General features: G+C 44.1%; 1 protein-coding gene across 1 annotated transcript in view; it reads right to left on the bottom strand.

The window, feature by feature from the left end:
* Positions 1-19,329, bottom strand: part of LOC119393451 (glycoprotein antigen BM86) — a 47,764-nt gene extending 28,435 nt beyond the window's left edge. Inside the window, exons 1-7 of the mRNA XM_037660477.2 lie at positions 19,121-19,329; positions 15,956-16,090; positions 14,495-14,608; positions 11,551-11,682; positions 5,202-5,309; positions 4,530-4,595; positions 487-618 (exon numbers count right to left, since the gene is read on the bottom strand). Of these exons, the coding sequence (XP_037516405.1) occupies positions 487-618; positions 4,530-4,595; positions 5,202-5,309; positions 11,551-11,682; positions 14,495-14,608; positions 15,956-16,090; positions 19,121-19,184 (751 nt within the window). The 5' untranslated portion in view covers positions 19,185-19,329. The remainder of the gene's footprint in view (positions 1-486; positions 619-4,529; positions 4,596-5,201; positions 5,310-11,550; positions 11,683-14,494; positions 14,609-15,955; positions 16,091-19,120) is intronic.
* Between the last annotated feature and the right edge of the window lie 2,544 nt (positions 19,330-21,873).

The raw sequence follows: 21,873 nt of genomic DNA, 5'->3' as shown, positions 1-21,873 counted from the left end.
ATATATATATATATATATATATATATATATATATATACCCTACAAGACGACTGTGTAGGGTCTTATTCCAAAGTTTGAAGCACTAACGTGGCTCCGTGGTAGAATATCTGACCGCCACGCAGGATACCTGGGCTCATCCACTCACTTTAGAGTGATTGCTATTACACTGGCTAAGGTAACGTGGATTTTTGTACCACGCGTCACGTTTTCAAGGCCAGCGTCTGATGAGGCGCTTAAGGTTTTCACCTTATTAAACGTCGTGTCACCGTGCATGTTTTCTTTGTATCGCTTTTGTTCCATGGCAACGTCAAACGGTCGAGATAGTGGAGGTCAACGCCTGCACTGAACATTGTTAGAGTAGCCTACGTGTGCAAACCACCTTGATGACATCGAGCTAATGGCAAGGGAGAAGCAGCTGTATACAACGATATTACAGGCACCGCATCAAAAAGCGAAGATAAATAGTTGTAACGATGATGTGCTTACGTTTGCAGGTAATTCCATCTTCAGCGACTTCATCGCCAGATTGGCACTCGCACTCGTATGCCCTCATCGGCTTGGTTGACCCCTTGCATCCATACTTGCAGACAAGCGTACCTTCTTTCGCACTGCAAGCATCTTCAAGAGAAGCGAGAGCGGCGAAGGTTAATGTTCACAATAACGAAACAAAATGACAACAACTTTAATGTTCGCGCTCACGCAAAGCACTGCGGGGATGACAGAAGTGATTCAGCATATGTCCTTTAATGACTCCTAAGTGGCCTACAATTGGGTAATGTTAAGGGTATATGGTGAATGCTCTCTTATTTCGGCAATGAAATCAAGGATTTTGAGCAGAGCTGTTTTCTATTCCTTTTTGTTGGAATAATGAGAACTAACAGACAATCAAGAGCATCGGTCACGTTATTCAGAGATTGCAGGTTTGGTTCCTGCCGGCGGCAAGCAATCTTGTCGCGCACTTTAATTTCTTCTCATTTATATCACAATTATTATAAATAAGATCCCCTACACTTTCGTTGGCTTGATTGTCTGTTAGTTCTTATTAATGTTGTGTCTAACAGAGAGAAACGAGCCCTTAAATTTCCCCTTATTTCGTTCATTCTTACTGTATTAGTTAGTGCTGCACCACCTGCCGTCAGAATAAACAAAATGCATCGAAAAATAGCGAAGCATGATGCACGGTAACAATAGTGAACACCGACCAAACTTGGCGGAGGTGGACGCACCTACGCTGCACCAGTTCTGCACATCAGTATCGTAAAATTTGTTCTAACCATCACTTCTACCTACCACTCGCTTATATCCTCCTCGCTAACAAAAAAATTTGGGGGACGCTTAAGCTTCGCCTTTAAGAGTTGAACGCGATAGCGATATCCTGCCCCTAGTGCGCACTTCGAACACTACGAGTATTTAACAGAATGCGCGCAATAAGGTGTGTGCCTTATGTAATGGGTAGCATGCTTTAAACCAGGAGCAATTATGCGCGAGAGACTTTTTCGAAGTTGCGATGCACCCACTACGTGGTCTTAAGGGAGTACGCGCAGTAATGTGTGTGCCGTTTGTAATTCGTGGCTGTCTTTAAACCACAAAGTCGTTATGATATTGACATGGTGTGACGTCCGATGGCAATGTACGCTTGTACCACGCAATATTACTGCGATATTACAACTCGTACTCTGACACCCGTATACAGGACGCGTATTTTTGGGAAGCATGAAAGTTACTTTCAGTGCAGCTCCACGCAGAAGCGTGGCTGTGTGGTAGAACACCTGCTTCCCACGCAGACGGCCTGGGTTCGATTCTGACTCGGACCCAACATTTTTATTATTTATTTTATTTGCAGCTTTTTCGATTTTTCGGTCACGGAAAAGATGATTTTTCGCTCACAACCAACGGCGCCGACGCCGACGGCGGAATTTCTGCGATACGAGCTCTTTAACGCTATCGCGTTAAAAAGAAAATTGCTATATCCTCAGGGCTTTCTGTGTCGATGTCAATAAACGACGAGGCCTCCCGTATAATGTAAATGTAAAATGATTCTGCAAACCTCGGTTTCTGCTTGTTGGATATGGTGTTTCCGGCTAAGCACGAGGGGTGGGTTTCATTGCCGGCTACGGCGGCCGCGTTTCGATGAGAGTGAATTGCAAATACGCCTGTGTACCTACATTTACGTGCATGTTAAAGATACCCAGGTGGTCAAAGTTAATCCGTAGCTACAAGACATTCTTGGGCAGGGTTGCCAGGTCGAAGAGACCAAATCTAGCCAAGAAATTGGGAAAAAACTAGCCAAAAAGCAGCCAACTCGAGCAAAGAACAGTAAAAGTAGTAGTAACATGCGGCACCACAACCTCTAGAAAAGAAACAATCGTCAGTGGTCGCGCGCTTAAATCCGAGGAAGTTATATTCCTTAACTGCGCAACAAACGCGGGGCAGTGTAACATAAGATGCTCAAAAGCTTCACCGGAGCGACAAGTTGCACACAGCGGACTGTTCACTCGACCTTGACGGTATAAGCGTTCTAGCACCAATGCAGAGCCAACTCTTGGTTTATATAACAGTGCTGTGGAACGACGAGTAGCCTGGATGTTGACAAAAAGCCACTAGAGTCATCCATGATACAATCAAGAACCATTTAGCATCTCTTTATTGCCACCAACGTCAGGGCGTGACAAAAACAGTGCGCCGCGCTGTTCACTTTTCTTTGCAAGCTTGGCGCGAGAAGACGCTTGTTAAACCAGAAAACGCGCACAAAGAAAACAAGAGTCGCGACGCCACCTAGAATTTAGAAGAACAGAAAGTTGGGCGAGTTTGTACTGATCCATGAAGGTACTTGGAAGCGCAGAACACACAAAATACACAAGAACTGGACAAGACGAGCGCTCTTCTTGTCCAATTCTTCTTGTGTATTTTGTGTGTTCTGCGCTTCCAAGTACCTTAATGGGCAAAAAACAGCGCGCAGACGGACGGGACGAAGAAAGGGATACACAGAACAAGCGCTGACTCTCAACTGTGGTTTATTAGGCATATGCAAATTATTTATACACAAATGATAAGCATCAAGAACATGCGCGCTGTTTTTTGCCCATTATGTATCACCAACTAGCCCAACTTTCAGTCCTGCTCCAAGTACCTTCATGGACCTTGAATTTCCCGCACCATGACCGTGACGTCATAAATTTTGATGGAGCCTATTAGAGTCTACATTTTCCCTAATCGGTAAAAAAAATAAGTGCACTGTCCTCTCATGGGGCTAGAGAATTAACGTGCCAAGTTTAGGGAAATTTTGTGGAGCCAATGTCGCCAAAATACGAAAAGGGCATTTTGAAATCCGTGACGTCATATGCGGAGATTTCGGCGCGAGATTTGAAAATGAAACATTGACCTTGGTTTTCTCCTCTATTGATCTCCGCTACCTTTTTTTTTCTGTGATGGTGAAATCAGCGACAGCAGATCGTTCTCAGAGTAGAATTTATCTGTCTGAGCCGATTCGTTGTTTCACTTTAGTGTCCCTGTAATTTTGAGAGCTGAAAACACGCTTTGGTCACGATGTTTTGACACAGCATACTCGAACGCCAGCGGCTGCGACGTCACAAGGTATTGATGATTTGGTTCAAATCGAGGGAACAAGAAAGTAGCCAAGAAGTGGCCAAGTAACCAAGGCGCTTTTTCTGCCGCCACTGGCCTAAAAAGTAGCCACGTTGGTGCAAAATAGCAAAAACTGGTAAAACTGGTAAATAGCAAAATTGGTTCGTCGGTCTGTCAGCAAAAACACCCAAACGTGAGCAGCAAGTGTTTTTGCTTATCGCCGCCATCGACACAGGGCTGTCAAGGCCGGGATCCAACCAGCAACTCCGTGGTTATTAGCGCAGCGCCGTTGCCTCTAAGGCACCCCGGCTGGAAATTACGTTGCGAGTATCACCTTCTCTTGTACAAGTGTGTGGCCACATCTCTACCTTTCCTTCGTATTCATATAGAAATGAAGTGTGATACTAATAGAGATTTGAAGCCTCTAGATGAAAGAGGGTTAATATCAACTTTTCGAATGTTTCCTGTCTACCTCAAAATCTTGCCGCTGTTACAGTATGTGTATGCACTAGAATGGTAATGGAGTTTATAAACTGTGTAATCTAACACGCTGAACAGAAAGACCCATGTAATAAAGTTTGAGCATGATTAAACTTGTTTAAATTAGTAGGATATGCTACTCGACTAAAAGTGGCAGGGCTTCAAGGTTGATAATTGTCACATTTTTTGGAGGGGTGGGGGGGGGTGGGTCTTTAGGTAGCACCTAAGCAGGTGACGCTTTTCACTTGTAAGCTTTGTTTAAGTTGGCCATCTGTTGAGAAGGGTAAATAAAATAAATTCTCCTTATCACAGCCCTAAAATTTTTCATGTGTTTTCCCTAAGAAAATATAAAATGACGGCCGTTTAACTTTCATAACATCATATCCTGTATACGACCGAACAGAAAAATAGTTTTAGTGTGGGCAACTCTCATATGATGCTAGTGAAAAACGCATCTCCCATACCTTTACAACTTCCGTCCTTGCCTTTTAGGTTACCAGGAGAGCAATAACTGCCTTCTTCAGGAGCCGCTGCAACATAAAATGTTAACAACATCACTAACCTGTTAATAGCGTTACAAAGCGTACGCGTTTTTTTGTATGTATATACTTGTCACGTCACAAGATTTATGTTTTTGCTGTCGTCAATGGTGTGCCCGGCAGGTTTTATTGGACATACATGGCTTTTTTTATATGACAAGAACTTTTTGTTTTTCAAGTCATTTTCTGCACGTAGAGTTAATTTTCTCATAAATAAAGTTAGTGCTCTGGGTCAGCGCTCGTGTGTGTACTCCATTCTGCGACCTTGTACAGAAGCACCAAGATAGGCAAAGTTTAACATCGATTTGTTCTTGTACACCATTTATACGTCAGAGTATAAGGACACAGTATATGGAGCTAGAGTATCGCTAGCGGTAAAAATACGTTCGACAAACTTCAAATCTGTCTCAAACCTAAAGACACGGTTTTAAAATTCTTTCTTCGAAACAGATAAACATCGCAGTATACCTTCCAAGCGAGCATAACACACGCATATCGTGTTTCCTGGTTTCTTTAAGCCAATAAAAACACTCCGTTCTGCAAGCAAATAACGCAGCATTGTTCAAAGCTGTAATGCAAACGGAGCAGTGCGCATACTTGAACAGTTTGCAGAGTTCCATCCCTGGCAGCATCGAGAATCCTTTTCAAGCAGGTTTTTCTCGCAGAGGTCTTTGCAGGTCAAGTCGGGACGTAGACATGTGGTAGCTGGAATCCAAAGTAACGCGGTTTCATTCGGATGACTACAGTGTGGTAGCGATATACATAATTGCTGACTTGAAGTGGAAAGCAGAAACAAACGTCACTCCCGAATGGTCTTTAACCCGCGTACTGAGAGAAATGAGCTGAAGCAAAAAAAAAAAAGAAAAGCTTGGAGGACATTTGAGCTTCGCTTTCAAGAGTAGAACGCGATAGCGTAATCGGACCATGTTCGTATCGCCTTGCCAATCGCTAGCCTCACTTCGCTGCTCGTTGGAGACCTATACCGTACCTCAAGGAAAGTCAACGTGCGGACGCCCTCTGGCTTCAATATTCATGCATGCGGCACGACGAAACACGGCCACACGGCCACACGGCGAGGCGATGACGTTTCAAAGCGCGCTCGTAGGCTTACCGTGGGCCCTTCGTATGCGCCATCTCGCGGGTTATAGTCAAGCCGCTGAAAAACCTCCGAGACGTGCGTACCACTCAGCTAAAGGTTGTTTATAAATAGCTTGTCGTTAGTATGCTAGTAACTATTTATTATTATTATTATTATTATTATTATTATTATTATTATTATTATTATTATTATTATTATTATTATTATTATTATTATTATTTCTTTATTTGCATCTACCTCGAATTTTCGCTCATGGGCACCGCTAATTTTTCGCTCACAATTATAGAGTGGGCATGGAAGAGCGGCTACAGGGCAGACGCATCCAATGTTTTTCTGCATTTTTCTACAGATAATACAGCCAGCCGGCTTGGGCTTATCGCTCTCATGTGCAACAGCCATGGACACCCCAGAACAACTGCGCTTGCGTAGTTCACCGCTGAGCGACCAGCCATACTGTCCGGTGCCGGAATTTCAAGTGGACACGCCTGTTCCAGTTTCTTCGTGGACTACGACGGCATCCTCGACCCAGACATCATGCATCCAGCCGCCTTTAAATCAAGGCCCGCCACCTGACTTCACCAGTGGGCATGGAAGAGCGGCTACAGGGCAGACGCATCCAATGTTTTTCTGCATTTTTCTACAGATAATACAGCCAGCCGGCTTGGGCTTATCGCTCTCATGTGCAACAGCCATGGACACCCCAGAACAACTGCGCTTGCGTAGTTCACCGCTGAGCGACCAGCCATACTGTCCGGTGCCGGAATTTCAAGTGGACACGCCTGTTCCAGTTTCTTCGTGGACTACGACGGCATCCTCGACCCAGACATCATGCATCCAGCCGCCTTTAAATCAAGGCCCGCCACCTGACTTCACCAGTGGGCATGGAAGAGCGGCTACAGGGCAGACGCATCCAATGTTTTTCTGCATTTTTCTACAGGTTAGCCCTTGTCAATCTTTGCACTGTAAGCGTTCTAGTAACGTCAACTTGCTGCTCCTTCCATGCCCCAGTGTTCTCATGAGCTGCATTTGTGAATGTGTGCATGTTATGAAGCTATTGTTGCTAGGAGGCGACGTGGAACTTAACCCTGGGCCTCCGAAAGAAGACCCTTGCCATACTAACAAAGAACTGATGGCGTTTCTCAAAAACTTAAGCACTAAAATGGACAAAAACCATGCGGAAGTACTTTGCCAGATTACTGAAGTAAAACAAATGCAACTAAATCTCGAGCAGCAAGTGAACAGCATAAATGAAAGACTTACAACTGTCGAGCAAAAACTGGCTGTTACACAAAAGTCGAGCGAACTTCAGACAGTAAACGCAGAAGCAGCCCGTTCAGAAGCAAGCAGTCTCGCCAAACGTCTAGACGAGTTTGAAGACCGTTCGAGGCGCGATAATTTGATTTTTTATGGCTTCAAGGACAGTCAATCTGAATCTTGGTCCGAATCCGAAAAAAGAGTGCGCGAACTTTTGTCTTCCACGCTTGACTTGCAACTATCTGAGGACGCGATTCAACGGGCACACAGACTAGGGAAATTTTTTCCTGAAAAATGCCGCCCAGTTATTGCGAAGTTCTCAAGCTTTAAGTTAAAGGAGTCTGTTTTGTCCGCTCGGTCAAAGCTCAGGAATTCCGGTATTCAAATATCCGAGGATTACTGTGTTGCCACGCGCACTGCACGTAAGAAATTACATGAATATGGAAAGGCAAGTGGCCAGCAATTTTCTGTTCGCTACAATAAATTATTTATTAATAAAAAGTGTTATGCTTATTTCCCGTCATGTGGTAGCGTATGCGAAATAAACACGGACGGCAGCGAAGCGCCTCTTGTGAAGGACGCTACTACTTTATCCGATGAACAGGCCTCTTCCGCGTAGCTATCGGCCTGTGAGCAACATGTTCCCGAGGTTACCGGTCGAAATGTTTTTTTTCTTTTTTCAAATGTACGCAGTGTAATGAACAAGCGAACTGACCTGTCCTCCCTTATCGACACGTGTAATGCTGATATAGTAGCGCTCACCGAAACGTGGCTTTCCCCAAGTGTTACTAACGACGAAATACTTGAATGTAACGTGGCCTTCAACATCTATCGTTGTGATCGCGATAATAGACAGGGAGGAGGTGTTTTAATCGCCGTTTCAGATCACTTGCACTCATACGTTGTACCTACCACGTGTTCCTTAGAGCTTATTTGTGTGTGCGTACGCATCAACCACCGTAACATTATTTTTTGCTGCTGTTATCGACCGCCTGTTTTTTCTTCCTCGTTTTGCACTGATTTGCATGACACTTTGTCTTATGTTATTGCCCGATTCCCATACGCGCCTTTATTTTTGTTGGGTGATTTCAACTTTCCAAGCATTAAGTGGTCTTCCACAGGTGCTCTCCAAAGCAACTTATCCCGTGAATCCTCAGAATTCGTAAACTTGTGCCATGACTTTCATCTTTCACAAGTTATCACCGAACCAACCCGAACAACTTCGACAAGCGCAAATATACTCGACCTCGTCTTAACCACTTTCCCCGATATGGTTCATGAACTATGCTTTTTACCCGGTTTAAGCGATCATACTTTCGTATACTTTACCTTTCACGGTAAAGTTAAACACCCTGTTCGCCAACCGAAGCTTATTAGAGATTACAACAGGGCAGATTTTGCTGCAATTAACCGCGAACTTAGTGTGTTCCTTGACGACTACATGCTAAAATTTGAAGAACGGTCTGTTGAAACCAACTGGAATATTTTTAAAGATAAAGTTGCAAGTCTGGTTGACAGGTACATCCCACTGCGTGCTATTTCAGGTGAACATCGGTCCCCTTGGTTTACTTCTTCGTTAAATCGCCTGTTAAATAGGAAGAAGCGCGCGTTTCAAAAAGCCAAACAGAGTAATGAATCAAGTCGATGGAGCGCTTATCGTGAATGTACTACGCAGTATAAGGAGGCAGTCGAGAAAGCCAAGGAAACGTTTTATAAAAACACACTTCCCTCGTTACTTGTAACGAACGCGAAAAAGTTTTGGAACGTCGTAGGTGGTCATAAACAGAATATAATATCTTTAAGTGACAACAACGGCGTACCAATTCCGAGTTCTGAGTGTTGTTCTGTGCTCAATCATGTATTTTCTAAATCCTTTTTATCATCAGCTGTGTCTTTTCCCTGTATTACTGAACATAACTTCCCCGTTATGGATCCTGTTGTTATTGATTTTGATGGTGTACAGAAGCTAATTCGTGGCCTAAACTTGTCTTCGTCTTGCGGAGTGGACGGCATCACTCCAAAGTTTTTGAAAAGTACGGATGTTTATTCTTCAATGTTTTTGTCAAAACTGTTTTCCCAGTCCTTAGAATCCTGTTCTTTACCACGTGACTGGAAGGTGGGCAAGGTGGTACCATTATTTAAATCTGGTGATGCACAATCCCCTTTGAATTACCGACCGATATCCCTCACCAGTGTACCTTGTAAGCTTTTAGAACACATAATTTATTCTCATCTCGTCACCTTTCTAGATACAAATTCATTCTTCTCTCCCAATCAACATGGCTTCCGTAAACATTTTTCATGTGAAACACAACTGGTTTCGTTTACACATGACTTTTTTGCGGCATTGGACAGTGGACTAATCATTGATTGTATATTCTTGGACTTCTCTAAAGCTTTTGATCTTGTTTCCCACCAGTTACTCTGTTTTAAGCTAAGTAAATTAAACATTGACCGCAACATATTAAGATGGATCGAATACTTTCTCGCTAACCGAACTCAGTTTGTCACCACCAACAATAACAATTCACAAGAGTCTCCTGTCACTTCTGGTGTGCCACAGGGGTCAGTTTTGGGCCCTCTTCTCTTTCTTGTTTACATCAATGACCTGCCTAATAATATTCTATCATCAATTAAATTATTTGCTGATGACTGTGTTATTTATAGAAATGCTTGCACTAATACTGACGCTAATTTCCTGCAACAAGATCTTAATGAAGTTTCTTCCTGGTGCACTAGATGGAACATGCGACTTAACGCTAATAAACGCAAGGTAATGCGAGTTTCTCGCACCTCTAGTTCTATTGATGTTCCCGAATACCTAATTAACGATAGTGTTTTAGAATGTGTTTCATGCTACAAGTATCTTGGAGTAAAATTTACCTCTAATATCTCATGGCACACCCATGTCACCCACGTAACTAACAATGCCAATCGCACTCTTGGCTACCTACGAAGACACTTTTCAAGGGTACCTTCAGCCCTTAAACTTATACTATATAAAACCCTTGTTCGTCCTAAGCTCGAGTATGCAAGCGCTGTATGGGATCCCGGCACTAACACACTAGTTCAAACCTTAGAATCCGTCCAAAATCGGAGTGCACGTTTCATCCTCTCAGACTATGCACGCACATCTAGTGTATCATCTATGAAAACAGTTTTGGGCCTTCCACTTCTTTGTTCGCGCAGGAAAGTGTCTCGTCTTGTTCTTTTTTATAAAATTTACCACAATCCACAACTAAAACAAGACCTTCTTTCCAAACCACACTACATGTCATATAGATGTGACCATCCCCACAAAGTACACATTCCTTTTTTCACATACCAAGTTCTTTCACGATTCCTTTATTCCCACTACCTCGAACGAATGGAACCACCTACCCTCCTCTGTTGCCCAATTGACCGATGTCACTGCTTTTAAGGCTGCTGTTGAATGCGATGTTTACTCTTAGCAGCATTTTTCTTTGTTCACTCTTATTTTTCTTATTACTATGTATACTCTTACCCACTCCCTTCTGTAACGCCTTCGGGCCCTGAAGGTACTGAAATAAATAAATAAATAAATAAAGGTATAAAGCTGATTGCAAATTGGGGCACCACGTGGTGTAAATTGTGGGCTAACGTGGATGAAAATGATGGTTCTCTCAAATTCGGAATTTTTCCTCGTGAAATTTAGACATATAAGTGGCCTCAGAATATTTTTACCGCAAGATATACCTGCCCTAGAGTAAATCCTCATTACTTATATATTCATAAATAGTGCAATATTACAAGGGGAAAAATGCAAACATAGAACATTTCGGCAAAATATCTGGAGGTGTATACGGCAGAAAAATTACAGTAATATTGTCGAGCCTTGAACACCTTCCACAAACTCTGTTGCTTAATATGTAAACCGAATTTGGTATTGAAACGAGAAACAATATTCTCAGAATAAATTTTCTGACAAACAACACTCGGACGACATTCTGCGAAATTTGAAAGGGTCCCACGTGACCAAAATTTTTTTTCCCTATTCGAGATATTCTAGCAATTCACTGGTCTCAATGCAATAACTATGTACGATTTTGTTTTTCGAGTACGTTTGAGATAATCGCCAGAACAGCTGGGACGTTTGGCGTGGATTGATCCAGCTATAACTATAACTGCTTCTACATTTCCATTGATGAAATTATAGTTTAAGTTAGGTTAAGTGAAGGAGAAAGAAGAAAAGGCTTAGAAAAAAGCTGATCCTGCAGAAAGGACTTTTTTTGCTAGCATTTCAATTTCCAAGCACATGACGAGATCCAGTCAAAGGCGCTTATGCAGTCGCACATTGGGAAAAGAATTCTTACCAGTTTGACATTGGAGGATTGCCAAAATAAATGCACAAAAATAAATCAGGCAAACCACGCGAAGAAAGGCAGAACACAAATATTATGGTTCGAGGGCGAAATACTAGCGTCGACATGATCGCGAAAGAAGTTTTTTAATCGTTAAAAGACAGATGTGACTGAGTTGGCGCCAAGTTTGAAGCAAAGTGGTCAAAAAAAGATATGGGATTCGAAATACCGAGTCAGCATCGCAGACACAACAAAAGGGGCAAGTACTTACGGACACACTTTCTTTTGTTGCGGTCCATCACGCTCCATTCGCCGCAGTCGCACTTTGCGCCAAGAAACCCATCCGTACGCAACTTAGCCGTTCCCCCCTTTCTTCGGCATTCGTCAGCGTACCAACCTTGAACTGTAAAGTCATTAAAAAAAAAAAAGGCCTAAGTGTCATATCGTCGTGGGTTTGTTTTCGGTGCATTATATTCCACACGTTTTCAGAAGTTAAACGACTAAGTGTCAGTAGTAGTAAGTGGTTGTATTCTTGCCAAAATATGTATACACAAGGAGGGAAGGAAACGGAAAAATTTTATTCATGGCCGCACTGTCACTATTTACGGGAAACTTTGGGCTAGTTGGTTGTGCATAGTAATAAGGAAATGCCGCAACTTCTCCAGAGAGGGACAAAACTAAAGAGAACGACAGGGTCAAGTGCTGCGTATAGGGAACCCAAGCTCAAGTTTGCGGCGCGACGACAGCGCCGCGCCAGCCGCGCTGCGGCTCTGTCGGAAAGCTCTGAACCGTCGCGCGGCCGACTCAGCCCCTTTCACGGTAGCGGTAGCGCACGTGCGCACGCGTTCTTCTCTCGGTGCGGGTAACTGGGAAGCCGTCAGCTGGGTACGTTAAACCAAGAGGCTTGCTGTGCGAAGCTTCGCATTTCCATGATGGCAGAAGTGACCCCGCGGAAGCGCAAGCGTGGTCCCGAAGTATTGCGGTTTAGTGGCCAGCCACAACAGTGCAGACAAGGCACAAGATTCACGTGTTAAACTGTATCGGTTCCCGGGCGTGTCGCACGAGAAATAAAGGCGGCAGGCGTGGATAGCTGACAGCGCTGTGTCGCCTTCTATTTTGGCTGTCTGAGTTCATCGTTTTCGTTCGTTCCGGCTACCTCAATCGGTAAGTAACGGGGCGCATGCACGCAGCGACTACAGTAATGATTACTCGCTGTCTTCTCGCATTGTTAAAGTCCTGTTACGGTTGTAGGTGAAGCAACTTTGTGTTTTGATTCCCCGTGCTCGTGAGACCTACCCGTCGTTGTTGAACGTTCACATTCGCGTTATACCGTTAGCGTTGCGCGGTTGGTTGAATTCAACTGAACTCCGCACATTGTCAGAAGTTCGGCGCCTGCATTTCACGCGTCGGGAAGGCTGCTTTATCACGCCGGAACGGACGTCTGTGCATTTTCAGCAAGCTTTGACATCGTTCTGCAGGTTTGCTTTGTTTTTGTCACTTTATTGGGGTGATATATATTTAAGCCGCTAAATATAACTGGCACTTAAAGGGCTCATGAACCACTTTTCCAAGTAATGATCTAATGGCCTCAGTATCGGAGTGTACTGCCTCCCGAATCGATTGCCGCAAAAATTTCTCGAATCCGTCAAGAATCAGCGGAGTTACGGGGGTTTGGCGCACGCTCCCAGCGCTTTCTCTCTTTTCTCGTGCCGACGAGCGCACTGGCAGCTAGACAGGGAGAGATGGCATGGGGGAAAGAAGTTACGCCAGCGCGCGTCATGAAACGCGATCGCTCTCCCGCTATGATTCGCTTGCGCGAGTGCGGCTACCGTGTACTGAGGAATGCGGCGCCGGCAAATGGCGGCACCCCGCGGCAAGAAGCGCATCTGATCCGAATGCCGCTCTCGATTTACGTCGGCTATCGGCCAATAAGCATGCTATGTCTCTTGCGACGTACAGCGGACAGACGCCCCGCCCACCGACGAGAGTGAGAACCGGCCTCTGTTTGAAAAGAGGGTGCCTGGGGAAACGGCAACTTCGCGTTCCGCTTGTGGCCATTACGCGGCGCGCACGACTGTAATATTTGGCAGAGCAGTTCATAGCCGTGTCAGCTTTCCGCAGGGTGTGTTTCTTCAATCAGCCCAAGGGGTGCTTCATGACCCCTTTAATACATGCTTTGCAATTGCAACCTTGAAGTAACCACCTTCTGACTTTGTGCGATTTTCTAGCCGCGTTCACGCAAAAGGTTTTATACGCCTGTCAAGTCGATATCATAAAAAGAGACTGCAAGCATGACGCGAGAGCCGAAAAAACGAGGCGAGCAGTTCATCTTGCTTCACAGTGGTTGAAGCTCAGCTAGCTGCCTCGCGTCTTAATCGGCGGGTGATTCTCCAGCGGCACGGAGGACTTGACTCTAACCTTCTCAGGAAGCAGTGCCATGGCCGTATAATCTTTTTTTCGCACGCCGCAAACGTTTGTTCACGAAAGTACACGGCTGCTATACTGTAAGCATGCCATATCAAAACAACAATCATATGATTCGTAGTCCATGCCGCAGAACATCGATAGCGTGTACGGCTTCATTTCGGAGTGCATGTGGACCATTATTCATCTTTAACGTGACAGAATGAGACTTACCTCGAGGTATACGTCCTACACGGTGTAATCGCGACTTGGGAAATGCATTTCGCTTTGAGTCGGGCGTGGTTGTCGTCGATCGTCTGCTCTTCACCGTTAACGTAATTGACGAGCCTTCCTCATTTTATCAAGTTCGCTTTGCGGAAGTGCCAGTCAAGCTCGAAGATCCTTTTGAAGCCGCACTGCACACGGTACATTGTGAGACGCCGCAAGTGCACCGCGAGAGCTCTGCACGTGCACGGAAGCGAGCGGCAACGCGGTGGAGAGAAGGGAAAGCGCTCGCTGATCATGCCCCAGTTTCTCTTTTTCTGCCAGAGATGGCGCTGCCTGTCAAGAGAAGCAGCGCCGCTAAGCGTTGCTTGGGAAGCCTATTCTTATGTGTCCACGTCTGAGGAGGTCACGCTCTTTCCTTACTATTATGTAGCTGTCTAGCGTTACAGAAATGTAAGTCAAACAAGAACACAGTACTATTTTTTACACAACATCGCGCACCTAAAGCGTGTCCAACAAAGAGCAAGTGGAGAGAGAAAAATATTTTGTGCAGTTACACGAAGAACAAAGATATTGCGATGACTTACTGTTGCACCTTTGCGTTAAAGAGTCCACGCCATCGCAGCCACAGACAGCTTTTCTCGGGGAAATTTGTGCGCATCTTCCATAGCTGCACTCTTTTGTTTTGCACGTGCTTTTATCTGCAATATTATAAGACATTCAGTAATGAACTGTAGTAAATGCAGTAATCGAGGCAGAATGACATTTTGCAGCGCACATTGTTCTATTTAAGTAAAAAAAACTCACAGTTTCACCGTAAGGGTGAAGCAATGAATGCGATAGCAAGAAATTGGAATGTCACACGAAGAACAAGAAGCAGTTCGAAACTTGCAGCGCGCCGCTGAAGCACAAAGAAGGACGCTCGAAAAGAACGCACAGGTGACAGGACAAGCGTAAACTAACAAATGTCACAGTTGTTACGTCTTTCTGTTTGAGCAGCACGCTGCAAGTATCGACTATGCAGAACCCGACGCTCTTAGAAATTTCTTTTTCTTTTAAACTGCAGCGCGTGGAGTGACCCCTCTGCGTCCCCTGCCATGCGATGACGTCTGACGCAAAATGTGCCCAGTGTTCTTTTTTTTTTCTTTGTACATCGTGAGTGCGTACAGAAAGGGGCCGCATTTCTTGCGCTTCTCAAGGGCAGTTTTCAAATTGAAAGAAAATGTAGGAGCATTGCGTGATACAGAACACGCTCAAACTCCTCCGAGATCTGCGTACCGCCAGCAGTTAATGGTGTATATAAATGGATCGCCGTTATGATGCCGGTGGTTGCATGGCGCGTGGTAGAGTTGTCTAACTCAGCGCGCTGCGGAGCGCGGGGTCACTGGTTCGAATCGCCACTCGGGTGCTTCGGACTTTGCTTCTTCTGATTTATTTTCCTGTATATATATATATATATATATATATATATATATATATATATATATATATATATACGGGGCATGACGGCGACGGCACCGGAGACGGCAAAAATCCGCCGACAGTGTCCATAAAATTTTCTATCGCAATAAAAGGAAGCATGTCATTAGGCATCGATGAAAAGGCCGAAAAGAAATTTCTTAAAGGAATATAAAAAAAACGTTGAGTCAAATCACTTTACGCTTGGTGTTTTTTTTCTCCGGTATTTTTTCCGGTTTTTTTTTTTTCTCCGGTTTTTTCTCCGGTACATCGATGAGATTTACATCAACAGATGCGTTACAGAGTGTTCTAGATGTTTGCTGTAGTGAGTATTCCGTGACGAGCTATACCCTCAGCCACTTTAAGTCATCACACTCGTTGCGTTTATTTGTGACTTTGAAGTTTGCTGTATGGTGAGTGTTTAGAGCTTTGTCACAAAACGCGATAAATTGGCAACAAGAGACAAACCGACAAAGAACTCTATTGACTGGAAACTAAAGGTGAAAATAATCTGCCGTATAAACGAGAAACACAAATGGATGGGGTGGGAGGAGGAGCGGGGTCGAGAGAAGGGATTAAAACACACTTACATTCGCAATGTTTTTCCGCAGCATTGTAGTACATGTCATCTCCCGGACATTTGCATACGAAATCGTGCTCTGCACCAGGAACCACTTCGCATACAGCGTTGCCACAGAACTCGTTCCCGAAGTCAGAGCAAACAGCTGCAAAAACAAAATTGAGACGATGGTTACCCGTAGTAGATCACCCTATGATGTAAATGAATGAAAGAGGATGGATTGATTCAAGGATCGTTTCTTCTGTTATACACAACCTCATAAAACCAACAGATAATGAAATTAAGGAGCGTATAGGAGACAGGACTTGTATGTTTTAGCTGTAGTAGCGTATTCATGACATAAATGGACTGGAATTAAAGTGAATGAAGAATCCAGTTGCTGCGGGTAGGGGCCAAACCTACAACCTTTGGACGTATCGGACGCATTATTCGTAAGCTATAGGTTCAGTCCCGACCCGCGGTACGTTGATTTTTCTTACATTTTAATTCCTTTCCATTTATGTCATAATTACGATACTACATGCAGTTACAACAAACAATTAATGTGACCTTACCTTCCTTGGAGTCATTCTCTGTTGGTTTCAATAGGGTGTGCCTATGCAGTAGTGCATCAGCTAGCTAGCTCTCAAGTTATGCGTACAGACGGGTCCACTGTTAAAGGGAACACTTACGTGCATGGTACCTCCGGGTTTCGCGCCCCTGCAAAAGCAGAGTGGCTTAGATTTGCATAAGACTACCGGTGGTCGGCAGTTCTGGCTCCTTTTGACAGACTAGCGCCGTGCAAGGACAATATTTCTGCATCCACTAGCTGTTAGGGTGCCAGCAGTATGATGAGAGGTGATCATTCGGGTGTTGCCTTTCACAGTGGACCGTACTATATATATATATATATATATATATATATATATATATATATATATATATATATATATATATACACTGACCAAGTCTGGTCCACCAGGCGAAACGTTAGTGAAAACATACAGTGCCGAACCAACGAAAGTCGTAGTTTCTTCCTTCATTCCATATATATATATATATATATATATGGGAAGAAATGAGACCCGACTGAGTGGTGATTGCTATTTACCAATAGTTTTGACCGTGTTGCCGGCTATCCTCAGGGTGGCAAATAAAGATAACTCCTGATGTCTCCTCTCTTCCCAAGTACATTTGTGGCACTGAAAAAAATCCCTTCATACATACTCGCAGACTCAGAGAGAAGCTAGCGCGCGTCTTGGTGGGACACTCAAGAGAACTTTCACTGAATAAGCAAGGGATCCGTAGTACACGTACATTACTCGCATCACGTACTGCTATGCTGAAAGGAAACTTCACCTCGGTTGCCGGATTTGCCAGTGGGCTGGCGCGTTGACGATCATGACGGCTTGCAACGGCACGTTAAGTTTAACGGGCACTCAGCGAAGGAGAGTTTGCAGAGCAGTGTCGTACACGTGATGAAGCGATCGACTCAACAGTGTTAGAGGGCTGTAACAAATGTATATTATATATAAATCCGATATCACCACGGCAGATACGAGTATTCAGCGCCAGAGCAACCGACAGGCAGCCATCTTCTTTCCCTTCCGAGCGGGGTACTCTCCGGCTATATTTCAAAAACGTTTCAGGTTCGTTTCGCAACCTCATTTGCCACATCACATTGACGTGGTGGCATGAAAAACAGACGATCTTGGCGTTGCTCGAAGTTTGTTTTACAAATAGATTAGGGCAAATGGCAACATTGCGCAGAATCAGAAAAAAATTAATTTTCTTTCGTTCTCAGTAACCATCTATAGGCAGTCTGTATATGTCACTCTGAGACGGGGTCGTTCTCGTAATTTTTGGTTACGTTGCGTAAAATAAAAGTGCAGTGGGCGTGGCCCGAAAGATTTCGACCAATCGCGGGAGGAGAAATGACCTATATGGAATAGAAACGATTAGTGCAGCGAACCGTTGTCTTAAATGTTATCGGTGTGTTTTGAGACAAAAAGGCCTCGAAGACACCTACAACATTTTTTTTTTTCATGACCAGTCTGGTAAGCGATGCTGACAAATAGTGCGCGTGACAATGGCGACCATGCTAGCCGTTCCGAAGCAGCGAGCATAGGCCTAGTACACCTTGCGGTAGTGGTATAAAACAGCCACGCTGCCAGTTCGATGCCGCCTAAACCGCTACTCTCTATGGTATTGCGAAAATAGGAATATTACGCTTAGGAGAGCTGTCAACCTTTCTATGTAACTAATCATGCGCCTGATGAACCTTGGGTCCCAGTTTCAACTATCGGCAGCCGCACTTTCATGAAGGCGTAATGCAAGCATTCCTGTGTACCTGGATTTACGTATATTTTATTTTGAAGCATTAACGTGTACATGGATACCAGCAAACGGGAATCGCGAGTGAGTCATCTACATGGCGTCTCCCTCTGTCCCATTGCTACTTTGGTGCGTGGAAATTTTCATCATTTAATCAATGAATATCAGTCGAATAAGAAAGTGCAGTACTTAGAGCAGCTTGCTGGGCTAGTTGGAATACTGAACACTGATGCATTTCCCGCGCTTAAGCGAAATAGGGAAAAAAAGTCATGCCGGCATGGAAAGAAGCGACACTGCCCTTAATGTATTACCTTCCCTTTTCATTTCCGTGTCGATATGTTTTGTTTTCCTACTTCACTTAAACGCTTGAAATGTATCAAAAGTATGCGTACCTATATTTTTCATCTTTGCCGACCTCTGTAAGTTAATTTTGTTTGGCTATATTCAGTAACGCTGCAACCACTAGCTAACACGCGGTAGTAAGCGTGGCGTCTTGTGCTCGATGGCTTGATCAATCATCTCAAGAATCGCTTAGAATAACAGAGAGCTGAGCTAGTTGGTAAGTATTCATATTAAAAGACTGGGCGTGCGAACACGGACACAAGACAGAAGTCACGAGAACACAAACGCCGTCTTTTCGTTTGTCTTGACTTCTCTCGTGCGTTAGAAACCATCTTCAGCGCTAGCAGACAAGGACGAAGGAGAGACGACACCACAATGCGCTCTCTCCTTCGTCCTTGTCTGCTAGCGCTGAAGATGGTTTCTAATTCAGTATACCAACAAGCCCAAAAAATGGCTCTCCTGCGTCCGTGCTTGCACGCCCAGTGTTTTAACGACAATCGTTTACTGGCTCAAAACTCACATGATTGTGCTGCGCACCCTCCGATGAGTGAAACAGCGGCGACGAACAAAGCGAGGCTACGCATCTTGACTGCGTCGAACCACCGCAGCTGCCACACCTTTCACGGATCCTGTTGAGGCCGGTGCCGTAGCGGCGACATATGCCACCCGCGCTATAGCGTATGCCGTTATCGCAGCAGACATTTATCGCTTGCGTTGCGCATTTATTTTATCTGCTGCCAATCAGTACTCGAGAGGTTGGGCTCCATATTTCCCTTGTGCAACGCACTTCAACCAACCCGGGCACATCGCCAATTGCGCGCTACGAGATAAATTTACGCGTGATACGTCAGTGCCGATATTTCATTAAATAAAGAGCAAGCTGAAATTTCAGGCAGAGAGAGGGGAAATAGGTGTGAAATAATGGGTCAGGAGGTCAGCCTGCAGACGCACGTTCGTGTTGATACCTTCCGCAGCAATGAAGAATTAAGACAATGCGACGAAAAGAAAGCAGAAAGAAAAAACGCTGAGGGCATCGCTTTTCTTGGAGGTGCATATAGAAAGTACAGCCACTTACTGCGGCTTCAGGAAACCGCAGTAATGTGCCCGTATCTTTATGGTTTCGTGAAGTACACTGCCAAGGTGCAAGTACTGCTGCCACCGAGAAAGATCCCGAAGGCAGATGGCCCTCATGTATAGTGCGTAGGATAATGTATGGCCAACGTCGCTTGCACAGATGCGGACGTGACGTTTTATAGACTTCTCACATTGGCAACTATCGTACTAAATAGTACCGCTCATTCCAATGCACAACTGTACCTTGTCCAATGCACAACCCAGGCGCAAGAGACGCAATAAGCAAACGCACGTTTGCGATATATCCCTCTTAGAACATGTGGCATGTCTGTTGCGAGTGATATAAACTTTTGACTGAAATTTTATGATTACGCGATGTCAGCATAATATATGAAAATCTTCTACTGTTCTCGCATTGCTGTTTCCTATAACTTTTAAGGCACTTTACCTTATGCCTAGGAGTTCTAGAAAGGTACGCGTCGCACCACTTTTTGGCGGTGGCCACGGGCCCGCCGCAGCTGGATGAAAAAAGGCAAAAAATAAAAAGAGAGATGATATCTGACGAAAAAAAAAACTAGTTATAGATATGGACTCACACTTATGTACACTAGGCTGTGGAGCCCTATTGAAAGATTCTGGTGAAATTCTGGTAAAGTGCCACGAAGCACGTAGGTTCTCAGGATGTCTGAATACATTACAACACCACGCATAAGAGTCTCACGGGCAATACTGCATTGTTCTTGGAACGATTATGTCACTGTAAAAAAGATAATCGCATTGAGTGCCACTGAAAAAGCTTTTATCGAGGCAAAACGTGGCTGCTACTATACCAACGCCAGCAATTGTTATTATTATTATTATTATTATTATTATTATTATTATTATTATTATTATTATTATTATTATTATTATTATTATTATTATTATGTCGATACACAGAAGAAATAGGGAGGGAGCGCGAGCGCGCTGACAACTGCCACCTATAGTGCGGCACAACAGCTGTCCCGTTCTTCGGGAGGAGGGAAGGGATATAGGAAAGGAAGATAGGAAGAAAGCTGATAAGCATTAATGCAACAAAAAGACTCACGCAGACAAGAGAAAGAACGAAGAGTATCGCTTGTCTATATCTGTGTGGATCTCTTTTTATTGCGTTGATTCATGATTTACGCAATGCAAGACAAACTTAAACTTCTTCCTTAGGTGTCACCACCACATATTCCCTCTTGAACATAAAGAAGTTCGCACTTTTTTTTCCTTTTTCATGATAGGATGTCTGTGTGATAGCGGACGTATATCTTTGCATTATGCACTTGGCGCAGCAAGTCGTTATCGGGTGACTACGAGGCCCGTTGCACGCGACGATTTCATATAGCTCCCATTTTGACGCACGGAATTGACGCACGTAGCAGCGTTTCGCAGACAGGATCAAAAGCCACAGAAAGAAGCACGAACTGTGATAACCTGTGCTATTGCATCCCTTCTCACAAAACAGAATTGCTGCGATGAGGACTTGGAGTCCGATAACGGCCTCGGCTACCTGGTAATATTTCTGCTCGGCTGAGAAACTGGCTCTGGAGAGCCACGCAGTTTTTAAGTACTTCTAAAGTGTACTGCAACGGAGCCTCTCACGGAGATGCCCCAGTTACACTGTAGAATTTATGGGAAAAATGATGACATGAGTCGAGACTACACTTGATGTGAGGTATACACTGTCTCTATTTATTTTTACCAGTATTTACATTAACCTGCATTTCTTCACGACCTTCCAGAAACAAACATTTCGGGGGTTATTTTCCTTCTTTTAATATATATATAAGTAATATGAAAGGCAGGCGCACGCACAAAAAAAAAAGAAACATTTTTTCGACGTTTCGTCCGATGAGAGGTCTTAAGACAGGTCCCCGGTCAAAACGTCGAATGAATGTTCTTTTTTTTTGTACGTGCGCCTTCATTTCGTATTACTTAATAATAACCGTATTTAAGCAACGTGAACTTATGCATATCATATACAAGGAGTTTTTTTTATTGGCAGCACATATTTTTTTATAAAAGTTCTATTGCTCTTAGGCCTTGTCGTCTTCGCAAACGAACTCTACGCCAAGGCGGAAAAACTTTGCCCACCTAAAGTTACACTGAAATGAGCAATTAAAGAACTCATTAATTACCTAGCTTTTGAATTATTAACTTGAGGGTGGTTGT

Source organism: Rhipicephalus sanguineus, chromosome 5 (assembly GCF_013339695.2).
Source record: "Rhipicephalus sanguineus isolate Rsan-2018 chromosome 5, BIME_Rsan_1.4, whole genome shotgun sequence".
In the NCBI taxonomy this organism is placed as follows: Eukaryota; Metazoa; Arthropoda; class Arachnida; order Ixodida; family Ixodidae; genus Rhipicephalus; species Rhipicephalus sanguineus.
This window is presented reverse-complemented; position numbering and strand designations above follow the sequence as displayed.